The following is a 20,815-nucleotide window of genomic DNA, read 5'->3' as shown; positions in this document are numbered from 1 at the left end:
CAGATGGACTCCTATCCTGTTTCTGCACGTGTCCAGTACAGCAGATGGACTCCTATCCTGTTTCTGCACGTGTCCAGTACAGCAGATGGACTCCTATCCTGTTTCTGCACGTGTCCAGTACAGCAGATGGACTCCTATCCTGTTTCTGCAGGTGTCCAGTACAGCAGATGGACTCCTATCCTGTTTCTGCACGTGTCCAGTACAGCAGATGGACTCCTATCCTGTTTCTGTACATGTCCAGTACAGCAGATGGACTCATATCCTGTTTCTGCACGTGTCCAGTACAGCAGATGGATGGAACTAGAACTACAGAGCACTTGGAAAGCATTCAGACCCTTTGACCTTTTTCCACACTTTGTAAATAAGGTATCTGTTTTTTTCATTCAACAAAAAATTCTAAAAACCTGTTTTCGCTTTGCAATTATGGAGTAATGAGTGAAGATTGATGAGGATTCGTTTTAATCTCATCCATTTTAGAAAAAGGCTGTAACGTAACAAAATGTGGAAAAAGGGAAGGGGTCTGAATATTTACCGAATGCACCGTATGTCCAGCATGAGTCTCTGTGTGTGTCTGTTTGTCTGTGTCCTACTGTCCTTTCAGTCCTCCTCCTATTTCTCCCCTGCAGTAAGTCCAGTCCTCCTCCTATTCCCCTGCAGTAAGTCCAGTCCTCCTCCTATTTCCCCCCCCTGCAGTAAGTCCAGTCCTCCTCCTATTCCCCCTGCAGTAAGTCCAGTCCTCCTCCTATTCCCCCTGCAGTAAGTCCAGTCCTCCTCCTATTTCCCCTGCAGTAAGTCCAGTCCTCCTCCTATTTCCCCTGCAGTAAGTCCAGTCCTCCTTCTATTTCTCCCCTGCAGTAAGTCCAGTCCTCCTCCTATTCCCCCTGCAGTAAGTCCAGTCCTCCTCCTATTTCCCCCCTGCAGTAAGTCCAGTCCTCCTCCTATTCCCCCTGCAGTAAGTCCAGTCCTCCTCCTATTTCCCCTGCAGTAAGTCCAGTCCTCCTCCTATTTCCCCTGCAGTAAGTCCAGTCCTCCTCCTATTCCCCCTGCAGTAAGTCCAGTCCTCCTCCTATTCCCCCTGCTGTAAGTCCAGTCCTCCTCCTATTCCCCCTGCAGTAAGTCCAGTCCTCCTCCTATTTCCCCCCTGCAGTAAGTCCAGTCCTCCTCCTATTCCCCCTGCAGTAAGTCCAGTCCTCCTCCTATTCCCCCTGCTGTAAGTCCAGTCCTCCTCCTATTCCCCCTGCAGTAAGTCCAGTCCTCCTCCTATTCCCCCTGCAGTAAGTCCAGTCCTCCTCCTATTTCCCCTGCAGTAAGTCCAGTCCTCCTCCTATTTCCCCCCTGCAGTAAGTCCCGTCCTCCTCCTATTTCCCCCCCTGCAGTAAGTCCAGTCCTCCTCCTATTCCCCCCTGCAGTAAGTCCAGTCCTCCTCCTATTCCCCCTGCAGTATGTCCAGTCCTCCTCCTATTTCCCCCCCCTTCAGTAAGTCCAGTCCTCTTCCTATTCCCCCTGCAGTAAGTCCAGTCCTCCTCCTATTTCCCCTGCAGTAAGTCCAGTCCTCTTCCTATTCCCCCTGCAGTAAGTCCAGTCCTCCTCCTATTCCCCCTGCAGTAAGTCCAGTCCTCCTCCTATTTCCCCCCCTGCAGTAAGTCCAGTCCTCCTCCTATTTCCCCCCCTGCAGTAAGTCCAGTCCTCCTCCTATTCCCCCTGCAGTAAGTCCAGTCCTCCTCCTATTCCCCCCTGCAGTAAGTCCAGTCCTCCTCCTATTCCCCCCTGCAGTAAGTCCAGTCCTCCTCCTATTTCCCCCCTGCAGTAAGTCCAGTCCTCCTCCTATTCCCCCTGCAGTAAGTCCAGTCCTCCTCCTATTCCCCTGCAGTAAGTCCAGTCCTCCTCCTATTTCCCCTGCAGTAAGTCTAGTCCTCCTCCTATCCCCCTGCAGTAAGTCCAGTCCTCCTCCTATTTCCCCCCTGCAGTAAGTCCAGTCCTCCTCCTATTTCCCCTGCAGTAAGTCCAGTCCTCCTCCTATTTCCCCTGCAGTAAGTCCAGTCCTCCTCCTATTTCCCCCCCTGCAGTAAGTCCAGTCCTCCTCCTATTCCCCTGCAGTAAGTCCAGTCCTCCTCCTATTCCCCTGCAGTAAGTCTAGTCCTCCTCCTATTCCCCCTGCAGTAAGTCCAGTCCTCCTCCTCTTCCCCCTGCAGTAAGTCCAGTCCTCCTCCTCTTTCCCCTGCAGTAAGTCCAGTCCTCCTCCTCTTCCCCCTGCAGTAAGTCCAGTCCTCCTCCTATTTCCCCCCTGCAGTAAGTCCAGTCCTCCTCCTCTTCCCCCTGTGAGGGATTTCTGCCCTAAGTTCATACAAGAGACCACAGAAAACTTTGATCAGAGGTTTGTTTGTTTAATAAGGATTGCAACCCGGAGTTTACACTTACAGTCATTTGCAAGAAACACACTCAGTTCTCAAGATGGTGTTTTCCCTTTTTATCCCCTACTGAGGTTCACCCGGCCCAGGGTGATGTCCCTTAAACTTTATCACCAAGATGTCTCTGCTAGGCAGAGTTCAGCTTTTTGTGTTATTGGCAGTTAGTCTCCCAAGCCTTCTTCCTCTTATTGTTATCATGTGCTAGCAGAAGTAAGACTGGAACATATTATCAACAGGAACTGAAAGTACAGTTTCAACAAAACAGGCATCTGACTGATGTACAGTTGACCTCTTCATGCACGTATAAAGTCTCTACCACTGATTCTTAGTCTAAACCTAAAGTAAAACATTAATCATTGTACTTTTGTAAATACAGCTGTTCCTATAATGTACAGATATTAGAACGTTCCTTTCATCCCCTGCAGTAAGTCCAGTCCTCCTCCTATTCCCCCTGCAGTAAGTCCAGTCCTCCTCCTATTTCCCCCCTGCAGTAAGTCCAGTACTCCTCCTATTCCCCCTGCAGTAAGTCCAGTCCTCCTCCTATTCCCCATGCAGTAAGTCCAGTCCTCCTCCTATTCCCCCTGCAGTAAGTCCAGTCCTCAACCTATTCCCCCTGCAGTAAGTCCAGTCCTCCTCCTATTCCCCCTGCAGTAAGTCCAGTCCTCCTCCTATTTCCCCTGCAGTAAGTCCAGTCCTCCTTCTATTTCCCCCCCTGCAGTAAGTCCAGTCCTCCTCCTATTCCCCCTGCAGTAAGTCCAGTCCTCCTCCTATTTCCCCCCTGCAGTAAGTCCAGTCCTCCTCCTATTTCCCACTGCAGTAAGTCCAGTCCTCCTCCTATTTCCCCTGCAGTAAGTCCAGTCCTCACCCTATTTCCCCCCTGCAGTAAGTCTAGTCCTCCTCCTATTTCCCCCCCTGCAGTAAGTCCAGTCCTCCTCCTATTTTCCCTGCAGTAAGTCCAGTCCTCCTCCTATTCCCCCTGCAGTAAGTCCAGTTCTCTTCCTATTCCCCCTGCAGTAAGTCCAGTCCTCCTCCTCTTTCCCCTGCAGTAAGTCCAGTCCTCCTCCTATTTCCCCCCTGCAAGTCCAGTCCTCCTCCTATTTCCCCCCCTGCAGTAAGTCCAGTCCTCTTCCTATTCCCCCTGCAGTAAGTCCAGTCCTCCTCCTATTTCCCCCGGCAGTAAGTCCAGTCCTCCTCCTATTCCCCCTGCAGTAAGTCCAGTCCTCCTCCTATTTCCCCCCTGCAGTAAGTCCAGTCCTCCTCCTATTTCCCCCCCTGCAGTAAGTCCAGTCCTCCTCCTATTCCCCCTGCAGTAAGTCCAGTCCTCCTCCTATTTCCCCCTGCAGTAAGTCCAGTCCTCCTCCTATTTCCCCTGCAGTAAGTCCAGTCCTCCTCCTATTTCCCCCCTGCAGTAAGTCCAGTCCTCCTCCTCTTTCCCCTGCAGTAAGTCCAGTCCTCTTCCTATTCCCCCTGCAGTAAGTCCAGTCCTCCTCCTATTTCCCCCCTGCAGTAAGTCCAGTCCTCCTCCTATTTCCCCCCTGCAGTAAGTCCAGTCCTCCTCCTATTCCCCCTGCAGTAAGTCCAGTCCTCCTCCTCTTTCCCCTGCAGTAAGTCCAGTCCTCCTCCTACTTCCCCCCCTGCAGTAAGTCCAGTCTGTACTCTATCAGGGTAAAGTTGGTGATTTTGGCGATGGGCTCAGGGATGACGAACTCTCTGATCCGTGTGTAGCCTACGTTCTCATACAGTCTCTGTGCATCAGTCTGCACTACAGACGTGTAGAGGACGACCGCAGGGAAGCCTCTCTCCCTGCTGAAGTCTGCCACTGTCCTGCTGAGGGCCTTGGCGATACCCATCCTCCGGTGTGTCCGGCGTACAGACAACCTCTTCAGCTCCATGCAGCCTGGTTCCCTCTCCGCGGGCAGGCAGGCCACCGAACCCACCGCCCGGCCGTCGCTCTCAGCCACCCAGAAACACGAGTCCTTGTTCTCCAGGTAGGTCTCCTGGATGTGGTCGAGGTCCTTCCTCAGGGAGGTGTCGATGTAGCTGTTGAAGAGGTAGCCCACCAGCTGCTTGGCCCCGGCCAAGAGGAGAGTGACCCCTACTACAGGCAGCAGGAAGGACTTGGAGCTGGCCAGCAGGGCGCAGAACGTAACCATCAGGATCATCTGGGTCAGGGGCTGTTTGAGGAGGTGCATGAAGGAGGAGGGGACGTGCTCGCTCATCCCCATGGTGAAGATCTCCTTCACGGCCTCCTTGTCGTCTTCCTCAAATCTCCGGATAGTGATGCCAGCCATGGCACTGGTGGGTGGCACTGCTCTGCCCTTTAATAAGAGACGACACAGTGAGAGCTGGCAGTCTACTCAGTACAACCTACCGTTCAGTCTAACAGACATAGTCATACACTTGAGTCTACTTTATATTTATTATGGATCCCCATTAGTTCCTGCCAAGGCAGCAGCTACTCTTCCTGGGGTTTATTATGGATCCCCATTAGTTCCTGCCAAGGCAGCAGCTACTCTTCCTGGGGGTTTATTATGGATCCCCATTAGTTCCTGCCAAGGCAGCAGCTACTCTTCCTGGGGTTTATTATGGATCCCCATTAGTTCCTGCCAAGGCAGCAGCTACTCTTCCTGGGGTTTATTATGGATCCCCATTAGTTCCTGCCAAGGCAGCAGCTACTCTTCCTGGGGGTTTATTATGGATCCCCATTAGTTCCTGCCAAGGCAGCAGCTACTCTTCCTGGGGTTTATTATGGATCCCCATTAGTTCCTGCCAAGGCAGCAGCTACTCTTCCTGGGGTTTATTATGGATCCCCATTAGTTCCTGCCAAGGCAGCAGCTACTCTTCCTGGGGGTTTATTATGGATCCCCATTAGTTCCTGCCAAGGCAGCAGCTACTCTTCCTGGGGTTTATTATGGATCCCCATTAGTTCCTGCCAAGGCAGCAGCTACTCTTCCTGGGGTTAATTATGGATCCCCATTAGTTCCTGTCAAGGCAGCAGCTACTCTTCCTTGGGTTAATTATGGATCCCCATTAGTTCCTGCCAAGGTAGCAGCTACTCTTCCTGGGGTCCAGCAAAATTAAGGCAGTTTTACAATTTGAAAATCATTACAATACATTAACAGATTTCACAACACACTGTGTGCCCTCAGGCCCCTACCACATATACAGTGCGGGAAAAAAGTATTTGATCCCATGCTGATTTTGTACGTTTGCCCACTGACAAAGAAATGATCAGTCTATAACTTTAATGGTAGGTTTACTTGAACAGTGAGAGACAGAATAACAACAAAAATATCCAGAATAACGCATGTCAAAAATGTTATAAATTGATTTGCATTTTAATGAGGGAAATAAGTATTTGACCCCCTCTCAATCAGAAAGATTTCTGGCTCCCAAGTGTCTTTTATACAGGTAACGAGCTGAGATTAGGAGCACACTCTTAAAGGGAGTGCTCCTAATCTCAGTTTGTTAGCTGTATAAAAGACACATGTCCACAGAAGCAATCAATCAATCAGATTCCAAACTCTCCACCATGGCCAAGACCAAAGAGCTCTCCAAGGATGTCAGGGACAAGATTGTAGACCTACACAAGGCTGGAATGGGCTACAAGACCATCGCCAAGCAGCTTGGTGAGAAGGTGACAACAGTTAGTGTGATTATTCGCAAATGGAAGAAACACAAAAGAACTGTCAATCGCCCTCGTCCTGGGGCTCCATGCAAGATCTCACCTCGTGGAGTTGTAATGATCATGAGAACGGTGAGGAATCAGCCCAGAACTACACGGGAGGATCTTGTCAATGATCTCAAGGCAGCTGGGACCATAGTCACCAAGAAAACAATTGGTAACACACTACGCCGTGAAGAACTGAAATCCTGCAACGCCCGCAAGGGCCCCCTGCTCAAGAAAGCACATATACATGACCATCTGAAGTTTGCCAATGAACATCTGAATGATTCAGAGGACAACTGGGTGAAAGTGTTGTGGTCAGATGAGACCAAAATGGAGCTCTTTGGCATCAACTCAACTCGCCGTGTTTGGAGGAGGAGGAATGCTGCCTATGACCCCAAGAACACCATCTCCACCGTCAAACATGGAGGTGGAAACATTATGCTTTGGGGGTGTTTTTCTGCTAAGGGGACAGGACAACTTCACCACATCATTTGACGGGGCCATGTACCGTCAAACCTTGGGTGAGAACCTCCTTCCCTCAGCCAGGGCATTGAAAATGGGTCGTGGATGGGTATTCCAGCATGACAATGACCCAAAACACACGGCCAAGGTAACAAAGGAGTGGCTCAAGAAGAAGCACATTAAGGTCCTGGAGTGGCCTAGCCAGTCTCCAGACCTTAATCCCATAGAAAATCTATGGAGGGAGCTGAAGGTTCGAGTTGCCAAACGTCAGCCTCAAAACCTTAATGACTTGGAGAAGATCTCCAAAGAGGAGTGGAACAAAATCCCTTCTGAGATGTGTCCAAACCTGGTGGCCAACTACAAGAAACGTCTGACCTCTGTGATTGCCAACAAGGGTTTTGCCACCAAGTACTAAGTCATGTTTTGCAGAGGGGTCAAATACTTATTTCCCTCATTAAAATGCAAATCATTTTATAATATTTCTGACATGCGTTTTTCTGGATTTTTTGTTGTTGTTATTCTGTCTCTCACTGTTCAAATAAACCTACCATTAAAATGATAGACTGATCATTTCTTTGTCAGTGGGCAAACGTACAAAATCAGCAGGGGATCAAATACTTTTTTCCCCTCAATGTATACACACTACTAAATCCATGTGTAAGTGTGTGTATAGTGTGTATATCTGTCTGTGCCTATGTGTGTGTCTCTTCACAGTCCCTGCTGTTCCATAATGTGTTTTTTAAATCTGATTCTACTGCTGCATCAGTTACTTGATGTGGAATAGAGTTCCATGTAGTCATGGCTCTATGTAGTACTGTGCACCTCCCATAGTCTGTTCTGGGCTTGGGGACTGTGAAGAGTCCTCTGGTGGCATGTCTTGTGGGGTATGGATGGGTGTCTGAGCTGTGTGCCAGTAGTTTAAACAAACCTCTGGTGGCATGTCTTGTGGGGTATGGATGGGTGTCTGAGCTGTGTGCCAGTAGTTTAAACAGACCTCTGGTGGCATGTCTTGTGGGGTATGGATGGGTGTCTGAGCTGTGTGCCAGTAGTTTAGACAGACCTCTGGTGGCATGTCTTGTGGGGTATGGATGGGTGTCTGAGCTGTGTGCCAGTAGTTTAAACAGACCTCTGGTGGCATGTCTTGTGGGGGTATGTATGGGTGTCTGAGCTGTGTGCCAGTAGTTTAGACAGACCTCTGGTGGCATGTCTTGTGGGGTATGTATGGGTGTCTGAGCTGTGTGCCCGTAGTTTAGACAGACCTCTGGTGGCATGTCTTGTGGGATATGCATGGGTGTCTGAGCTGTGTGCCCGTAGTTTAGACAGACAGCTCTGTGCATTCAACATGTCAATACCTCATAAATACAAGTAGTGATGAAGTCAATCTTTCCTCCACTTTGAGTCAGGAGAGATTGACATGGATATTATTAATGTTATCTCTCTGTGTACATCCAAGGGCCAGCCGGGCTGCCCTGTTCAAAATCAAATAGTTCTGAGCAAATTTTCCCAAGTCCCTCATTCTAGCACCTAACCACACCACTGAACAGTAGTCCAGGTGTGACAAAACTAGGGCCTGTAGGACCTGCCTTGTTGATAGTGTTGTTAAGAAGGTAGAAACTAGGGCCTGTAGGACCTGCCTTGTTGATAGTGCTGTTAAGAAGGTAGAAACTAGGGCCTGTAGGACCTGCCTTGTTGATAGTGTTGTTAAGACGGTAGAAACTAGGGCCTGTAGGACCTGCCTTGTTGATAGTGTTGTTAAGAAGGCAGAGCAGCGCTTTATTACGGACAGACTTCTCCCCATCTTAGCTACTGTTGATTCAATATGTTTTGACCATGACAGTTCACAATCCAGGGTTACTCCAAGTAATTTATTCACCTCAACTTGCTCAATTTCTACATTATTCATTACAATATTTAGTTGAAGTGTAGGGTTTAATGAATGTTTTACACAGTCACTCGTCTCAGGGCACAAGTCTCACCTTGTCCAAACATCTTGTATTGAATCAAAATCCCGTAAGTAGTCAGTTATTCAATTTAGTCATTTCCTGTCTACTCGGCTGATTCCATAAGGGTCGTTTTAGTCTGTCTACTCGGCTGATTCCATAAGGGTCGTTTCAGTCTGTCTACTCGGCTGATTCCATAAGGGTCGTTTCAGTCTGTCTACTCAGCTGATTCCATAAGGGTCGTTTTAGTCTGTCTACTCGGCTGATTCCATAAGGGTCGTTTCAGTCTGTCTACTCGGCTGATTCCATAAGGGTCGTTTTAGTCCGTCTACTCGGCTGATTCCATAAGGGTCGTTTTAGTCCGTCTACTTGGCGTTGTTAAGTAGGGCTACTTCGTCTGTCCTTATTATTCCATTGCTGATGACTTCTGTCGTTATTGCCGGGTTCACGTGCTAGTCGGAACTAGGAAGCGCTGTAATTTCCCGCTTGCTAACTGGTTGTAGTTATACACTATGCCACGTTCAACCAGTTAGCAAGTGGAACATTTCAGAGTTTTCTAGTTACATTTACATTTTAGTCATTTAGCAGACGCTCTTATCCAGAGCGACTTACAGTAGTGAATACATACATTTCAAAAAAAAATATATATAATGTTTTGTACTGGTCCCCCGTGGGAATCGAACCCACAACCCTGGCGTTGCAAACACCATGCTCTACCAACTGAGCCACAGGAAAGACTGTTCTGACTAGCACATGAAGGCGGCATATGTCGCGATTCAAGCCCATGCATCCTTGGTATTATTCATTCTCTCCCGGGCATGTTTACCATAGCAACATATCATTAGCAAAATAAAAATTGACACGTCGATAGTATTGTACAAACGTTGTGTACAAGTGTCAGGAGAGAAATTTTGCTCGTCTCTAAAGTGAACCACCAAATCCTGCATTAACAAATATTAACAAACGCTGCATTAACGACCATTAACGAATCCTGCATTAACGAATCCTGCATTAACAAATCCTGCATTAACGAATCCTGCATTAACGAAACCTGCATTAACGAATCCTGCATTAACGAATCCTGCATTAACGAAACCTGCATTAACAAATCCTGCATTAACAAATCCTGCATTAACGAACACTGCATTAACGAAACCTGCATTAACGAATCCTGCATTAACGAAACCTGCATTAACAAATCCTGCATTAACGAAACCTGCATTAACAAATCCTGCATTAACAAATCCTGCATTAACGAACGCTGCATTAACGAATCCTGCATTAACGAAACCTGCATTAACAAATCCTGCATTAACAAATCCTGCATTAACGAACGCTGCATTAACGAAACCTGCATTAACGAATCCTGCATTAACGAATCCTGCATTAACGACCATTAACGAATCCTGCATTAACGAATCCTGCATTAACGAAACCTGCATTAACGAATCCTGCATTAACGAACGCTGCATTAACGAAACCTGCATTAACGAATCCTGCATTAACGACCATTAACGAATCCTGCATTAACGAATCCTGCATTAACGAATCCTGCATTAACGACCATTAACGAATCCTGCATTAACGAAACCTGCATTAACGAACGCTGCATTAACGAAACCTGCATTAACGAACGCTGCATTAACAAAACCTGCATTAACGAACGCTGCATTAACGAATCCTGCATTAACGAATCCTGCATTAACGACCATTAACGAATCCTGCATTAACGAATCCTGCATTAACGAACGCTGCATTAACGAATCCTGCATTAACGACCATTAACAAATCCTGCATTAACGCGACCTCTGTAGGGTTGGTGTTCCCATAAGGCCATATCTCCATGTTTACGGAAGACAGACAGAAGACAGGTACTTAGAACAGACGGTTCCTCTATCTCGCATGCACCTGTGTGTAATGGAAAAAGACCGCCAAAATCGTGTTGTCACTGAAAAAAATATTCTCGGCTGCAACTGCGATAAAGCCGGGTTGACACAGTATACAGTGTGTATTTTACAATTGTGAGTTTATTTTGATGTGATATGAAAGTAAAGGGCTTTATATTTCTTGAGCCGTATCGCAATTGAGAATCGGTTCAAGTTTAGATGGAGTATTTGGCTGTTTTAGCTGCAAGAGCCAGTCTACCTGGAGTATTTGGCTGTTTTAGCTGCCAGAGATTCCCCAAAATGGAAATATTCTAGGCATTTATATATAAATGCCAGTTGTACTTTACCAGCAGCATACCACCCTGCATCCCACTGCTGGCTTGCTTCTGAAGCTAAGCAGGGTTGGTCCTGGTCAGTCCCTGGATGGGAGACCAGATGCTGCTGGAAGTGGTGTTGGAGGGTCAGTAGGAGGCACTCTTTCCTCTGGTCTAATAAAATATCCCAATGACCGAGGGCAGTGATTGGGGATGTTGCCCTGTGTAGGGTGCTGTCTTTCAGATGGGATGTTAAACGGGTGTCCTGACTCTCTGAGGTCACTAAAGATCCCATGGCACTTATTGTAAGAGTAGGGGTGTTAACCCCGGTGTCCTGGCTAAATTCCCAATCTGGCACTCATACCATCACGGCCACCTAATCATCCCCAGCTTCCAATTGGCTCATTCATCTACCCTGTAACTATTCCCCAGGTTGTTGCTGTAAATGAGAATGTGTTCTCAGTCAACTTATCTAGTAAAATACATTTTTTATCAAAGTCAGCTATGCAGACTGGTGTCCCCGATATTTCATAATATTATATTGTTTCCAGTACTTGTCTTATATTATCTCCAATGTATCGTCCATGTAAAAAAACCTGTCTGATTTGGATGAATAATATCTGACAATACTTTTTTAATTCTATGCGCCAAGCATTTTGCTAGGATTTTTGCATCACAACACTGAAGTGAAAGAGGTCTCCAATTTTTTAAATGGACTGGATCTTTATATATACACCATTTGGGTCCTGTTTCAGTAATAATGATATCAGACCTTCTTGTTGCGTGTCTGATAATCTACCATTTATATAGGAGTGGTTAAAACATGCTAATAATGGTCCTTTGAGTATATCAAAAAAGGTTTGGTATACTTCCACTGGTATGTCATCCAGCCCTGGAGTTTGGTATACCTCCACTGGTATGTCATCCAGCCCTGGAGTTTGGTTTACCTCCACTGGTATGTCATCCAGCCCTGGAGTTTGGTTTACCTCCACTGGTATGTCATCCAGCCCTGGAGTTTGGTATACCTCCACTGGTATGTCATCCAGCCCTGGAGTTTGGTATACCTCCACTGGTATGCCATCCAGCCCTGGAGTTTTCCCATCCTTAAAGGCCCCTACTGCATCAAGCAGTTCCTCCTCTGTAATTTGTCCTTCACATGAGTCTTTCTGTACAGATGTTCATTTTACATTATTATTAGAAAAAAATCCATACAATTCGTTTCAGTTAGTGGAGATGGAGGAGCCTGAAACGAAAACATATTCTTAAAGTACTTGACTTCCTCTTTCAAAATATCATTTGGTGAATCATGCGTGACTCCATCATTTGTAACAAGTTTTAATAAAATATTTTTGGTAGCATTTCTATATTGAAAAAGAATTTGGTGCATTTTTCCCCATATTCCATCCAGTTTGCTTTATTTTTATAATATATTACACTGGATCTTTCTTGAATAAGTTCCTCCATTTCTTTTTGTTTTTCCTGTAACTTATTCTGTGCCTCTATGGTACCGTTTTTATTGCTATCTATCTAACTGTACTGTTAGTCCTTCAATTTCCTTTATTAATATGGACTCTTTTGATCTAAATTGCTTTTGTTTTATAGATGAGTACTGAATTGCATGGCCTCTAAAAGCACATTTAAAAGTGTCCCATACAATAAGGGGATCTGCTGTACATGTTATGTCTGAAAAAGTCAGTTATAAATTATTCTGTACTAGTTCTAAACAATTTATCATCTAGTAGGCTTGGATTACATTTCCAAAATCCTCGCCCACGTGGAAATTCTGTAAGAGTAATATATATATATATATATATATATATATATATATATATATATATATATATATATATATGCCAATTATGTGATGATCCGACCGCATTCTGTCCCCTATCAACACTAACTTTTGGTGCCAGAGAGAATGACATAAGAAAGTAGTCAAGATGACTAGCTTGATTAAGCCTCCGCCATGTATATCTCACTAGGTCAGGATATTAAACCTCCTCCATGTATATCTCACTAGGTCAGGATATTAAACCTCCTCCATGTATATCTCACTAGGTCAGGATATTAAACCTCCTCCATGTATATCTCACTAGGTCAGGATATTAAACCTCCTCCATGTATATCTCACTAGGTCAGGATATTAAACCTCCTCCATGTATATCTCACTAGGTCAGCATATTAAACCTCCTCCATGTATATCTCACTAGGTCAGGATATTAAACCTCCTCCATGTATATCTCACTAGGTCAGGATATTAAACCTCCTCCATGTATATCTCACTAGGTCAGGATATTAAACCTCCTCCATGTATACCTCACTAGGTCAGGATATTAAACCTCCTCCATGTATATCTCACTAGGTCAGGGTATTAAACCTCCTCCATGTATATCTCACTAGGTCAGGATATTAAACCTCCTCCATGTATATCTCACTAGGTCAGGATATTAAACCTCCTCCATGTATATCTCACTAGGTCAGGGTATTAAACCTCCTCCATGTATATCTCACTAGGTCAGGATATTAAACCTCCTCCATGTATATCTCACTAGGTCAGGGTATTAAACCTCCTCCATGTATATCTCACTAGGTCAGGATATTAAACCTCCTCCATGTATATCTCACTAGGTCAGGACATTAAACCTCCTCCATGTATATCTCACTAGGTCAGGATATTAAACCTCCATGTATATCTCACTAGGTCAGGGTATTAAACCTCCTCCATGTATATCTCACTAGGTCAGGATATTAAACCTCCTCCATGTATATCTCACTAGGTCAGGATATTAAACCTCCTCCATGTATATCTCACTAGGTCAGGATATTAAACCTCCATGTATATCTCACTAGGTCAGGGTATTAAACCTCCTCCATGTATATCTCACTAGGTCAGGATATTAAACCTCCTCCATGTATATCTCACTAGGTCAGGATATTAAACCTCCTCCATGTATATCTCACTAGGTCAGGATATTAAACCTCCTCCATGTATATCTCACTAGGTCAGGATATTAAACCTCCTCCATGTATATCTCACTAGGTCAGGGTATTAAACCTCCTCCATGTATATCTCACTAGGTCAGGATATTAAACCTCCTCCATGTATATCTCACTAGGTCAGGATATTAAACCTCCTCCATGTATATCTCACTAGGTCAGGATATTAAACCTCCTCCATGTATATCTCACTAGGTCAGGGTATTAAACCTCCTCCATGTATATCTCACTAGGTCAAGATATTAAACCTCCTCCATGTATATCTCACTAGGTCAGGGTATTAAACCTCCTCCATGTATATCTCACTAGGTCAGGATATTAAACCTCCTCCATGTATATCTCACTAGGTCAGGATATTAAACCTCCTCCATGTATATCTCACTAGGTCAGGGTATTAAACCTCCTCCATGTATATCTCACTAGGTCAGGGTATTAAACCTCCTCCATGTATATCTCACTAGGTCAGGATATTAAACCTCCTCCATGTATATCTCACTAGGTCAGGATATTAAACCTCCTCCATGTATATCTCACTAGGTCAGGATATTAAACCTCCTCCATGTATATCTCACTAGGTCAGGATATTAAACCTCCTCCATGTATATCTCACTAGGTCAGGATATTAAACCTCCTCCATGTATATCTCACTAGGTCAGGATATTAAACCTCCTCCATGTATATCTCACTAGGTCAGGGTATTAAACCTCCTCCATGTATATCTCACTAGGTCAGGATATTAAACCTCCTCCATGTATATCTCACTAGGTCAGGATATTAAACCTCCTCCATTTATATCTCACTAGGTCAGGATATTAAACCTCCTCCATGTATATCTCACTAGGTCAGGATATTAAACGTCCTCCATGTATATCTCACTAGGTCAGGGTATTAAACCTCCGCCATGTATATCTCACTAGGTCAGGATATTAAACCTCCGCCATGTATATCTCACTAGGTCAGGATATTAAACCTCCTCCATGTATATCTCACTAGGTCAGGATATTAAACCTCCTCCATGTACATCTCACTAGGTCAGGATATTAAACCTCCATGTATATCTCACTAGGTCAGGGTATTAAACCTCCTCCATGTATATCTCACTAGGTCAGGATATTAAACCTCCTCCATGTATATCTCACTAGGTCAGGGTATTAAACCTCCTCCATGTATATCTCACTAGGTCAGGGTATTAAACCTCCTCCATGTATATCTCACTAGGTCAGGGTATTAAACCTCCTCCATGTATATCTCACTAGGTCAGGGTATTTAAGTCTCCATATATCCACTAATTCCAATATATCCATGACATTCATGATTTCCTTAAGTGCCTGAGGGTGATAGTTTTTAGTGTGATTTCCTTTCCGGTCCATAGAGGTATTTAAGACCGTATTAAAATCTCCCACCATAATAGAGTCTAGTGTTGTAGCCTACCAAACTTGCTAACTGCCTGCTACTCAGCACTCTATTGTCCCTCTAAATCACTCTGACATCAATGCAAATGTGATCGAAAATCAAATGAAACACTTCATGAGAGTGTAACCGATGTGAAATGGCTAAATAGTTAGCGGTGGTGCGCGCTAATAGCGTTTCAATCAGTGACGTCACTCGCTCTGAGACTTGAAGTAGTTGTTCCCCTTGCGTTGCAAGGGCCGCGGCTTTTGTGGCGCGATGGGTAACGATGCTTCGTGGGGTGTCAGTTGTTGATGTGTGCAAGGGTCCCTGGTTCGAGCCCAGGTTGGGGCGAAGAGAGGGACGGAACCTACACTGTTACAAGAGCTCATGTTGCGCAACATTTCTATAGGCTATGCAATAGCGTGAGAAAACAGAGTGATGGCCTCTATTAAAAAGAGGAGGATCCCATCTGCTTTCTATAGGCTAGGTCTACTATATTTATTTCTCAACTTTCCTGATATTATGCAAATATTAAGCACATTGTTTATCTTTACATAATGTGAAGAAACAGCATAATAGTTCATCAGCATTTTAAAACTAAACATTCTGATCTGTTGCATCAGCCACATTGCGTAAAAAAACTATTTTGATGTTAGTGGTTGTATTAATTTGGGATCTATCGCATCCCACAACTGTCCCAGACTATGTTTGGAATATATTTTTCCTCGCACCTAATATGTACTATGGGGAAAGGAGATTGACATAGGGCTAATGCTTTCGCTGTTCGTTAGGCCTACTCATCTTGTTGGCTGACGAAAAGAAAAAATGTGGACAGTTCTTCCAATTTCTTCATTATGCACCTTGGAATTGGATGAGGACGGGCACAGTTGCGTCTCCGATGTGTCCGTCTTCACTTGTAGCCTGTGAGAAAGACCCGGTCACGTGATGGAGAGCCGTGTGAGTGAGATGAGGAGGTTCTTCGGAGCAGGCAGCACTCAGGAGGAAGGGCTGCAAAAAGCATGGATATTTTAGGGTGCATTATGGCCACACAAAAGGGGATCCCGCTGGGAAATTTGAGGCGTTATCAAGTGCTTCTCAAAAAACAAAAGTAGAGCTCATGCATTTTCAAGCAACTTTTTTCAAATCATCATTAGAGTCGCATCATGCAGCCTTATAATGTATTAAACATCAACACATATAGCCCAACGGTTGTAGAACAAGTAAAGTTACATTAATAACTTAATAAATTAAGCATTCTTGGAGTAGCTGTTTCTTGTTAACTGCTCAACATTGAATAGCTGTATGTGTGCACTGCCTCAAACTGCCTCAAATAGTTCAGAAAATATTATTTATATTTTATTCAGCTTTGTTCAGATGTGTTTCTTCATACTATAAAATAATGCCACGGAATTCTGAGCAAATTTTGTCTGCTAAATGAACTAGTGTAGCCCCACAGCCATATGGCATAGAGACAGATCAGGACCTAACATAAGGACAACTCAGAGTATGCCCTTCTGTTCTTTTGAAATTTTCTTCATATCATGTTTCTTTAGACCTGTCTACAATAAATAATGGATTTATTGTGAAGGTGTAGGATATATTACATGGATTTAGACTTTTTTTTATTTTTTAAATGTAGATGTTTCAAAGGTCTGCATCAGTGGCTTGTTGTCCATGTGTTGAAGCCAGGAGATTCTAAATGCGTTTGTGTTAATTAACAGTCAATTACCGTGAGACCGACTTGTTATTTGCTTTACAATCACCGGCTGATGAAATTTTGTGACACCCACAGCCGTCTCGCCTCACCTGAATGTCACCTGACTGCATTGCCTGGAAACCCAACTCAGGCGGAAATTAGGATTTTAATTTTTTATTTAATCTCCACCCGGCACAGCCAGAAGAGGACTGGCCACCCCTCATCGCCTGGTTCCTCTTTAGGTTTCTTCCTAGGTTTTTGCCTTTCTAGGGAGTTTTTCCTAGGGAGTTTTTCCTAGCCACCGTGCTTCTACACCTGCATTGCTTGCTGTTTGGGGTTTTAGGCTGGGTTTCTGTATAAGCACTTTGAGACATCAGCTGATGTAAGAAGGGCTATATAAATACATTTGATTTGATGATTTCGCCTTTATTTAATGAGGTTGGCCAGTTGAGAACAAGTTCTCATTTGCAACTGCGACCTGGCCAAGATAAAGCACAGCAGTGCAACAAAATAACAACACAGAGTTACACATGGAGTAAACAAACAGTCAATAACACAATAGAAAAAAATCTATATAGTGTGTGCAAATGGAGTAAGGGGGTAAGGCAATACATAGGCCATAGTGGCGAAATAATTATAATTTAGCAATTAACACTGGAGTGATAGATGTGCAGATGAGGATGTGCAAGTAGAAATACTGAATCAGGAAAGTTTCCTCTCAAGACCTCTACACGCCGGCAGATTTTTTTTATAAAATTATATTTTAACTTTCTTTACCGGTTGTCCATGTGGTCGGTCCTTTTGGCAGTAGGAATGTGAGACAATATATCCACAGGAATATATAATTATGTCAAATTTTCAAAGCGCTGGTAAAGCATTCAGATTTCTACCTGCAGCATGTACACCAGCGTGGGCATGCATAACGTTACTTACCGAGCTGCTGGGTTTATATCTTGTGTTTACCAGCTTCAGGTGGTAGAAATCTGAACAGGGCATGCATAACGTTACTTACCGAGCTGCTGGGTTTATATCTTGTGTTTACCAGCTTCAGGTGGTAGAAATCTGAACAGGGCATGCATAACGTTACTTACCGAGCTCCTGGGTTTATATCTTGTGTTTACCAGCTTCAGGTGGTAGAAATCTGAACAGGGCATGCATAACGTTACTTACCGAGCTGCTGGGTTTATATCTTGTGTTTACCAGCTTCAGGTGGTAGAAATCTGAACAGGGCATGCATAACGTTACTTACCGAGCTGCTGGGTTTATATCTTGTGTTTACCAGCTTCAGGTGGTAGAAATCTGAACAGGGCATGCATAAGGTTACTTACCGAGCTCCTGGGTTTATATCTTGTGTTTACCAGCTTCAGGTGGTAGAAATCTGAACAGGGCATGCATAACGTTACTTACCGAGCTCCTGGGTTTTTATCTGGTGTTTACCAGCTTCAGGTGGTAGAAATCTGAACACTACACCAGTGCTTTGAAAAACTCATGCAATTATACTTTCCTGTGGATATATAGTCTCACATTCCTACCGCTAAAAAGGACCAACCGCACGGAAAACTGGTAAAATACGTTAAAATAGATAATTGTATTCAACATTTTGCCTTATAGAGGAATCTGTCCTTATTCAAACGCTCATTTCTGCCTGACAGAGTTCAGTTCAATGTCGGGTACCAGACAGCTGACCGCTGTGTCAATGCCCTATATTTCACTAATCCAATTAATGCGACATCAAATCTGCTCTTCCCTAGCTATTTGATCCCTAACTATATTACTTATTAGTTTCTATCGATTAGCACGTAACTCTACTGGCAAACTAAACCTAGCTATTAGCTCTGAATTGTTACCTAGCTAGATAGCGAGTTATCTTTTTATTTAACCTTTATTTAACTAAGCCGATAGTCACATCCTATATATATATATATATATATATTTACATTCCATCAAAACGTGCATGGTTCATCTTTTAGCTGTAATGGTAAGGATTTGTAAGAGATATAACCCCCCCTACCTGATTTGTGTCTCAGAGAAATAGAAATTCATTTGTCGGAGAAAAACAATTAGTACTTCTGTTGATTGTGGTGCTGACGTCCGCATTCACTGTGATTGGACGGATTTACTGGATGTCTCGTTTCTGATTGGCTGGACGGAACATTCAGCCCTTCTGACTCTTCCTTCTGCAGTTTATCAGCATCATTACAAACAGGATGTAGAAACAGTGTTATAGAAACACATGGGCCGATTCATGGAGAAAGATAGAACAAATGGGCAGCTAAACACAGTGAAATATTATCTTGCTGTGCGTCTTCATAGGATTCCTTGTGGCTCAGATGGTGTAGCATGAAGCTTGCAACGACAGGGGTGTGGCTTTCAGGACCAGTACTAAAATGTCTGCATTGTGTCCCACCAACCAACCAACCCCTCTTTTTACACTACTGCTACTCTCTGCTCATCATATATGCATAGTCACTTAACCATGTCTACATGTACATACTACCTCAATCAGCATGACTAACCGGTGTCTGTATATAGCCTCTCTACTGTATATAGCCTCTCTACTGTATATAACCTCTCTACTGTATATAGCCTGTCTACTGTATATAGCCTCTCTACTCTGTATAGCCTCTCTACTGTATATAGCCTCTCTACTCTATATAGCCTCTCTACTGTATATAGCCTCTCTACTGTATATAGCCTCTCTACTGTATATAGCCTCTCTACTGTATATAGTCTCGTTACTTTATAGCCTCGCTACTGTATATAGCCTCTCTACTGTATATAGCCTCTCTACTGTATATAGCCTCTCTACTGTATATAACCTCTACTGTATGTAGTCTCTCTACTGTATATAGCCTCTCTACTGTATATAGCCTCTCTACTGTATATAGCCTCTACTGTATATAGCCTCTCTACTGTATATAGCCTCTCTACTGTATATAGCCTCTCTACTGTATATACCCTCTCTACTGTATATAACCTCTACTGTATATAGCCTCTCTACTGTATATAGCCTCTACTGTATATAGCCTCTCTACTGTATATAGCCTCTCTACTGTATATAGCCTCTCTACTGTATATAGCCTCGTTACTTTTATAGCCTCGCTACTGTATATAGCCTCTCTACTGTATATAGCCTCTCTACTGTATATAGCCTCTCTACTCTATATAGCCTCTCTACTGTATATAGCCTCTCTACTGTATATAGCCTCTCTACTGTATATAGCCTCGTTACTTTTATAGCCTCGCTACTGTATATAGCCTCTCTACTGTATATAGCCTCTCTACTGTATATAGCCTCTACTGTATATAGTCTCTCTACTGTATATAGCCTCTCTACTGTATATAGACTCTCTACTGTTATATAGTCTCTCTACTGTATATAGGCTCTCTACTGTATATAGCCTCTCTACTGTATATAGCCTCTACTGTATATAGCCTCTACTGTATATAGCCTCTCTACTGTATATAGCCTCTCTACTGTTATAGCCTCTCTACTGTATATAGCCTCTACTGTATGTAGTCTCTCTACTGTATATAGCCTCTCTACTGTATATAGCCTCTACTGTATATAGCCTCTCTACTGTATATAGCCTCTCTACTTTTATAGCCTCTCTACTGTATATAGTCTCTCTACTGTTATAGCCTCTCTACTGTTTATAGCCTCTCTACTGTATATAGCCTCTCTACTGTATATAGCCTCTCTACTGTATATAGCCTCTACTGTATATAACCTCTTTACTGTATATAGCCTCTCTACTGTATATAGCCTCTCTACTGTATATAGCCTCTTTACTGTATATAGCCTCTACTGTATATAGCCTCTCTACTGTATATAGCCTCTCTACTTTTATAGCCTCTCTACTGTATATAGTCTCTCTACTGTTATAGCCTCCCTACTGTATATAGCCTCTCTACTGTATATATCTCTCTACTGTTATAGCCTCTCTACTGTTTATAGCCTCTCTACTGTATATAGCCTCTTTACTGTATATAGCCTCTCTACTGTATATAACCTCTCTACTGTATATAGCCTCTCTACTGTATATAGCC

At 43.9% G+C, this 20,815-nt stretch overlaps 1 protein-coding gene across 2 annotated transcripts; it reads right to left on the bottom strand.

Annotated features, from left to right (window-relative positions):
• Positions 1-3,964: 3,964 nt before the first annotated feature.
• Positions 3,965-18,879, bottom strand: LOC115161846 (probable N-acetyltransferase camello). 2 transcript variants are annotated; one of them, XM_029712659.1, is made up of 3 exons: positions 18,777-18,879; positions 15,930-16,077; positions 3,965-4,726 (listed from the first exon to the last, which is right to left on the bottom strand). In XM_029712659.1, the coding sequence occupies exon 3, from the start codon at positions 4,697-4,699 to the stop codon at positions 4,031-4,033; it is 669 nt and encodes a 222-aa protein (XP_029568519.1). In that variant the 5' UTR covers positions 4,700-4,726; positions 15,930-16,077; positions 18,777-18,879; the 3' UTR covers positions 3,965-4,030. The 2 variants fall into 2 exon arrangements, with proteins under 2 accessions (XP_029568519.1, XP_029568520.1); XM_029712660.1 differs by lacking the exon at positions 18,777-18,879 and adding an exon at positions 18,173-18,437.
• Between the last annotated feature and the right edge of the window lie 1,936 nt (positions 18,880-20,815).

Source organism: Salmo trutta, chromosome 25, assembly GCF_901001165.1.
Source record: "Salmo trutta chromosome 25, fSalTru1.1, whole genome shotgun sequence".
NCBI lineage: Eukaryota > Metazoa > Chordata > Actinopteri > Salmoniformes > Salmonidae > Salmo > Salmo trutta.
The sequence above is the reverse complement of the archived record's forward strand: the minus strand, read 5'-3'. Positions and strand labels throughout refer to the sequence as shown.

What these genes read in the sequence shown, in the direction of transcription:
- LOC115161846 (XM_029712659.1), bottom strand. Translation starts at nt 4,699, where the DNA reads ATGGCTGGCATCACTATCCGGAGATTTGAGGAAGACGACAAGGAGGCC.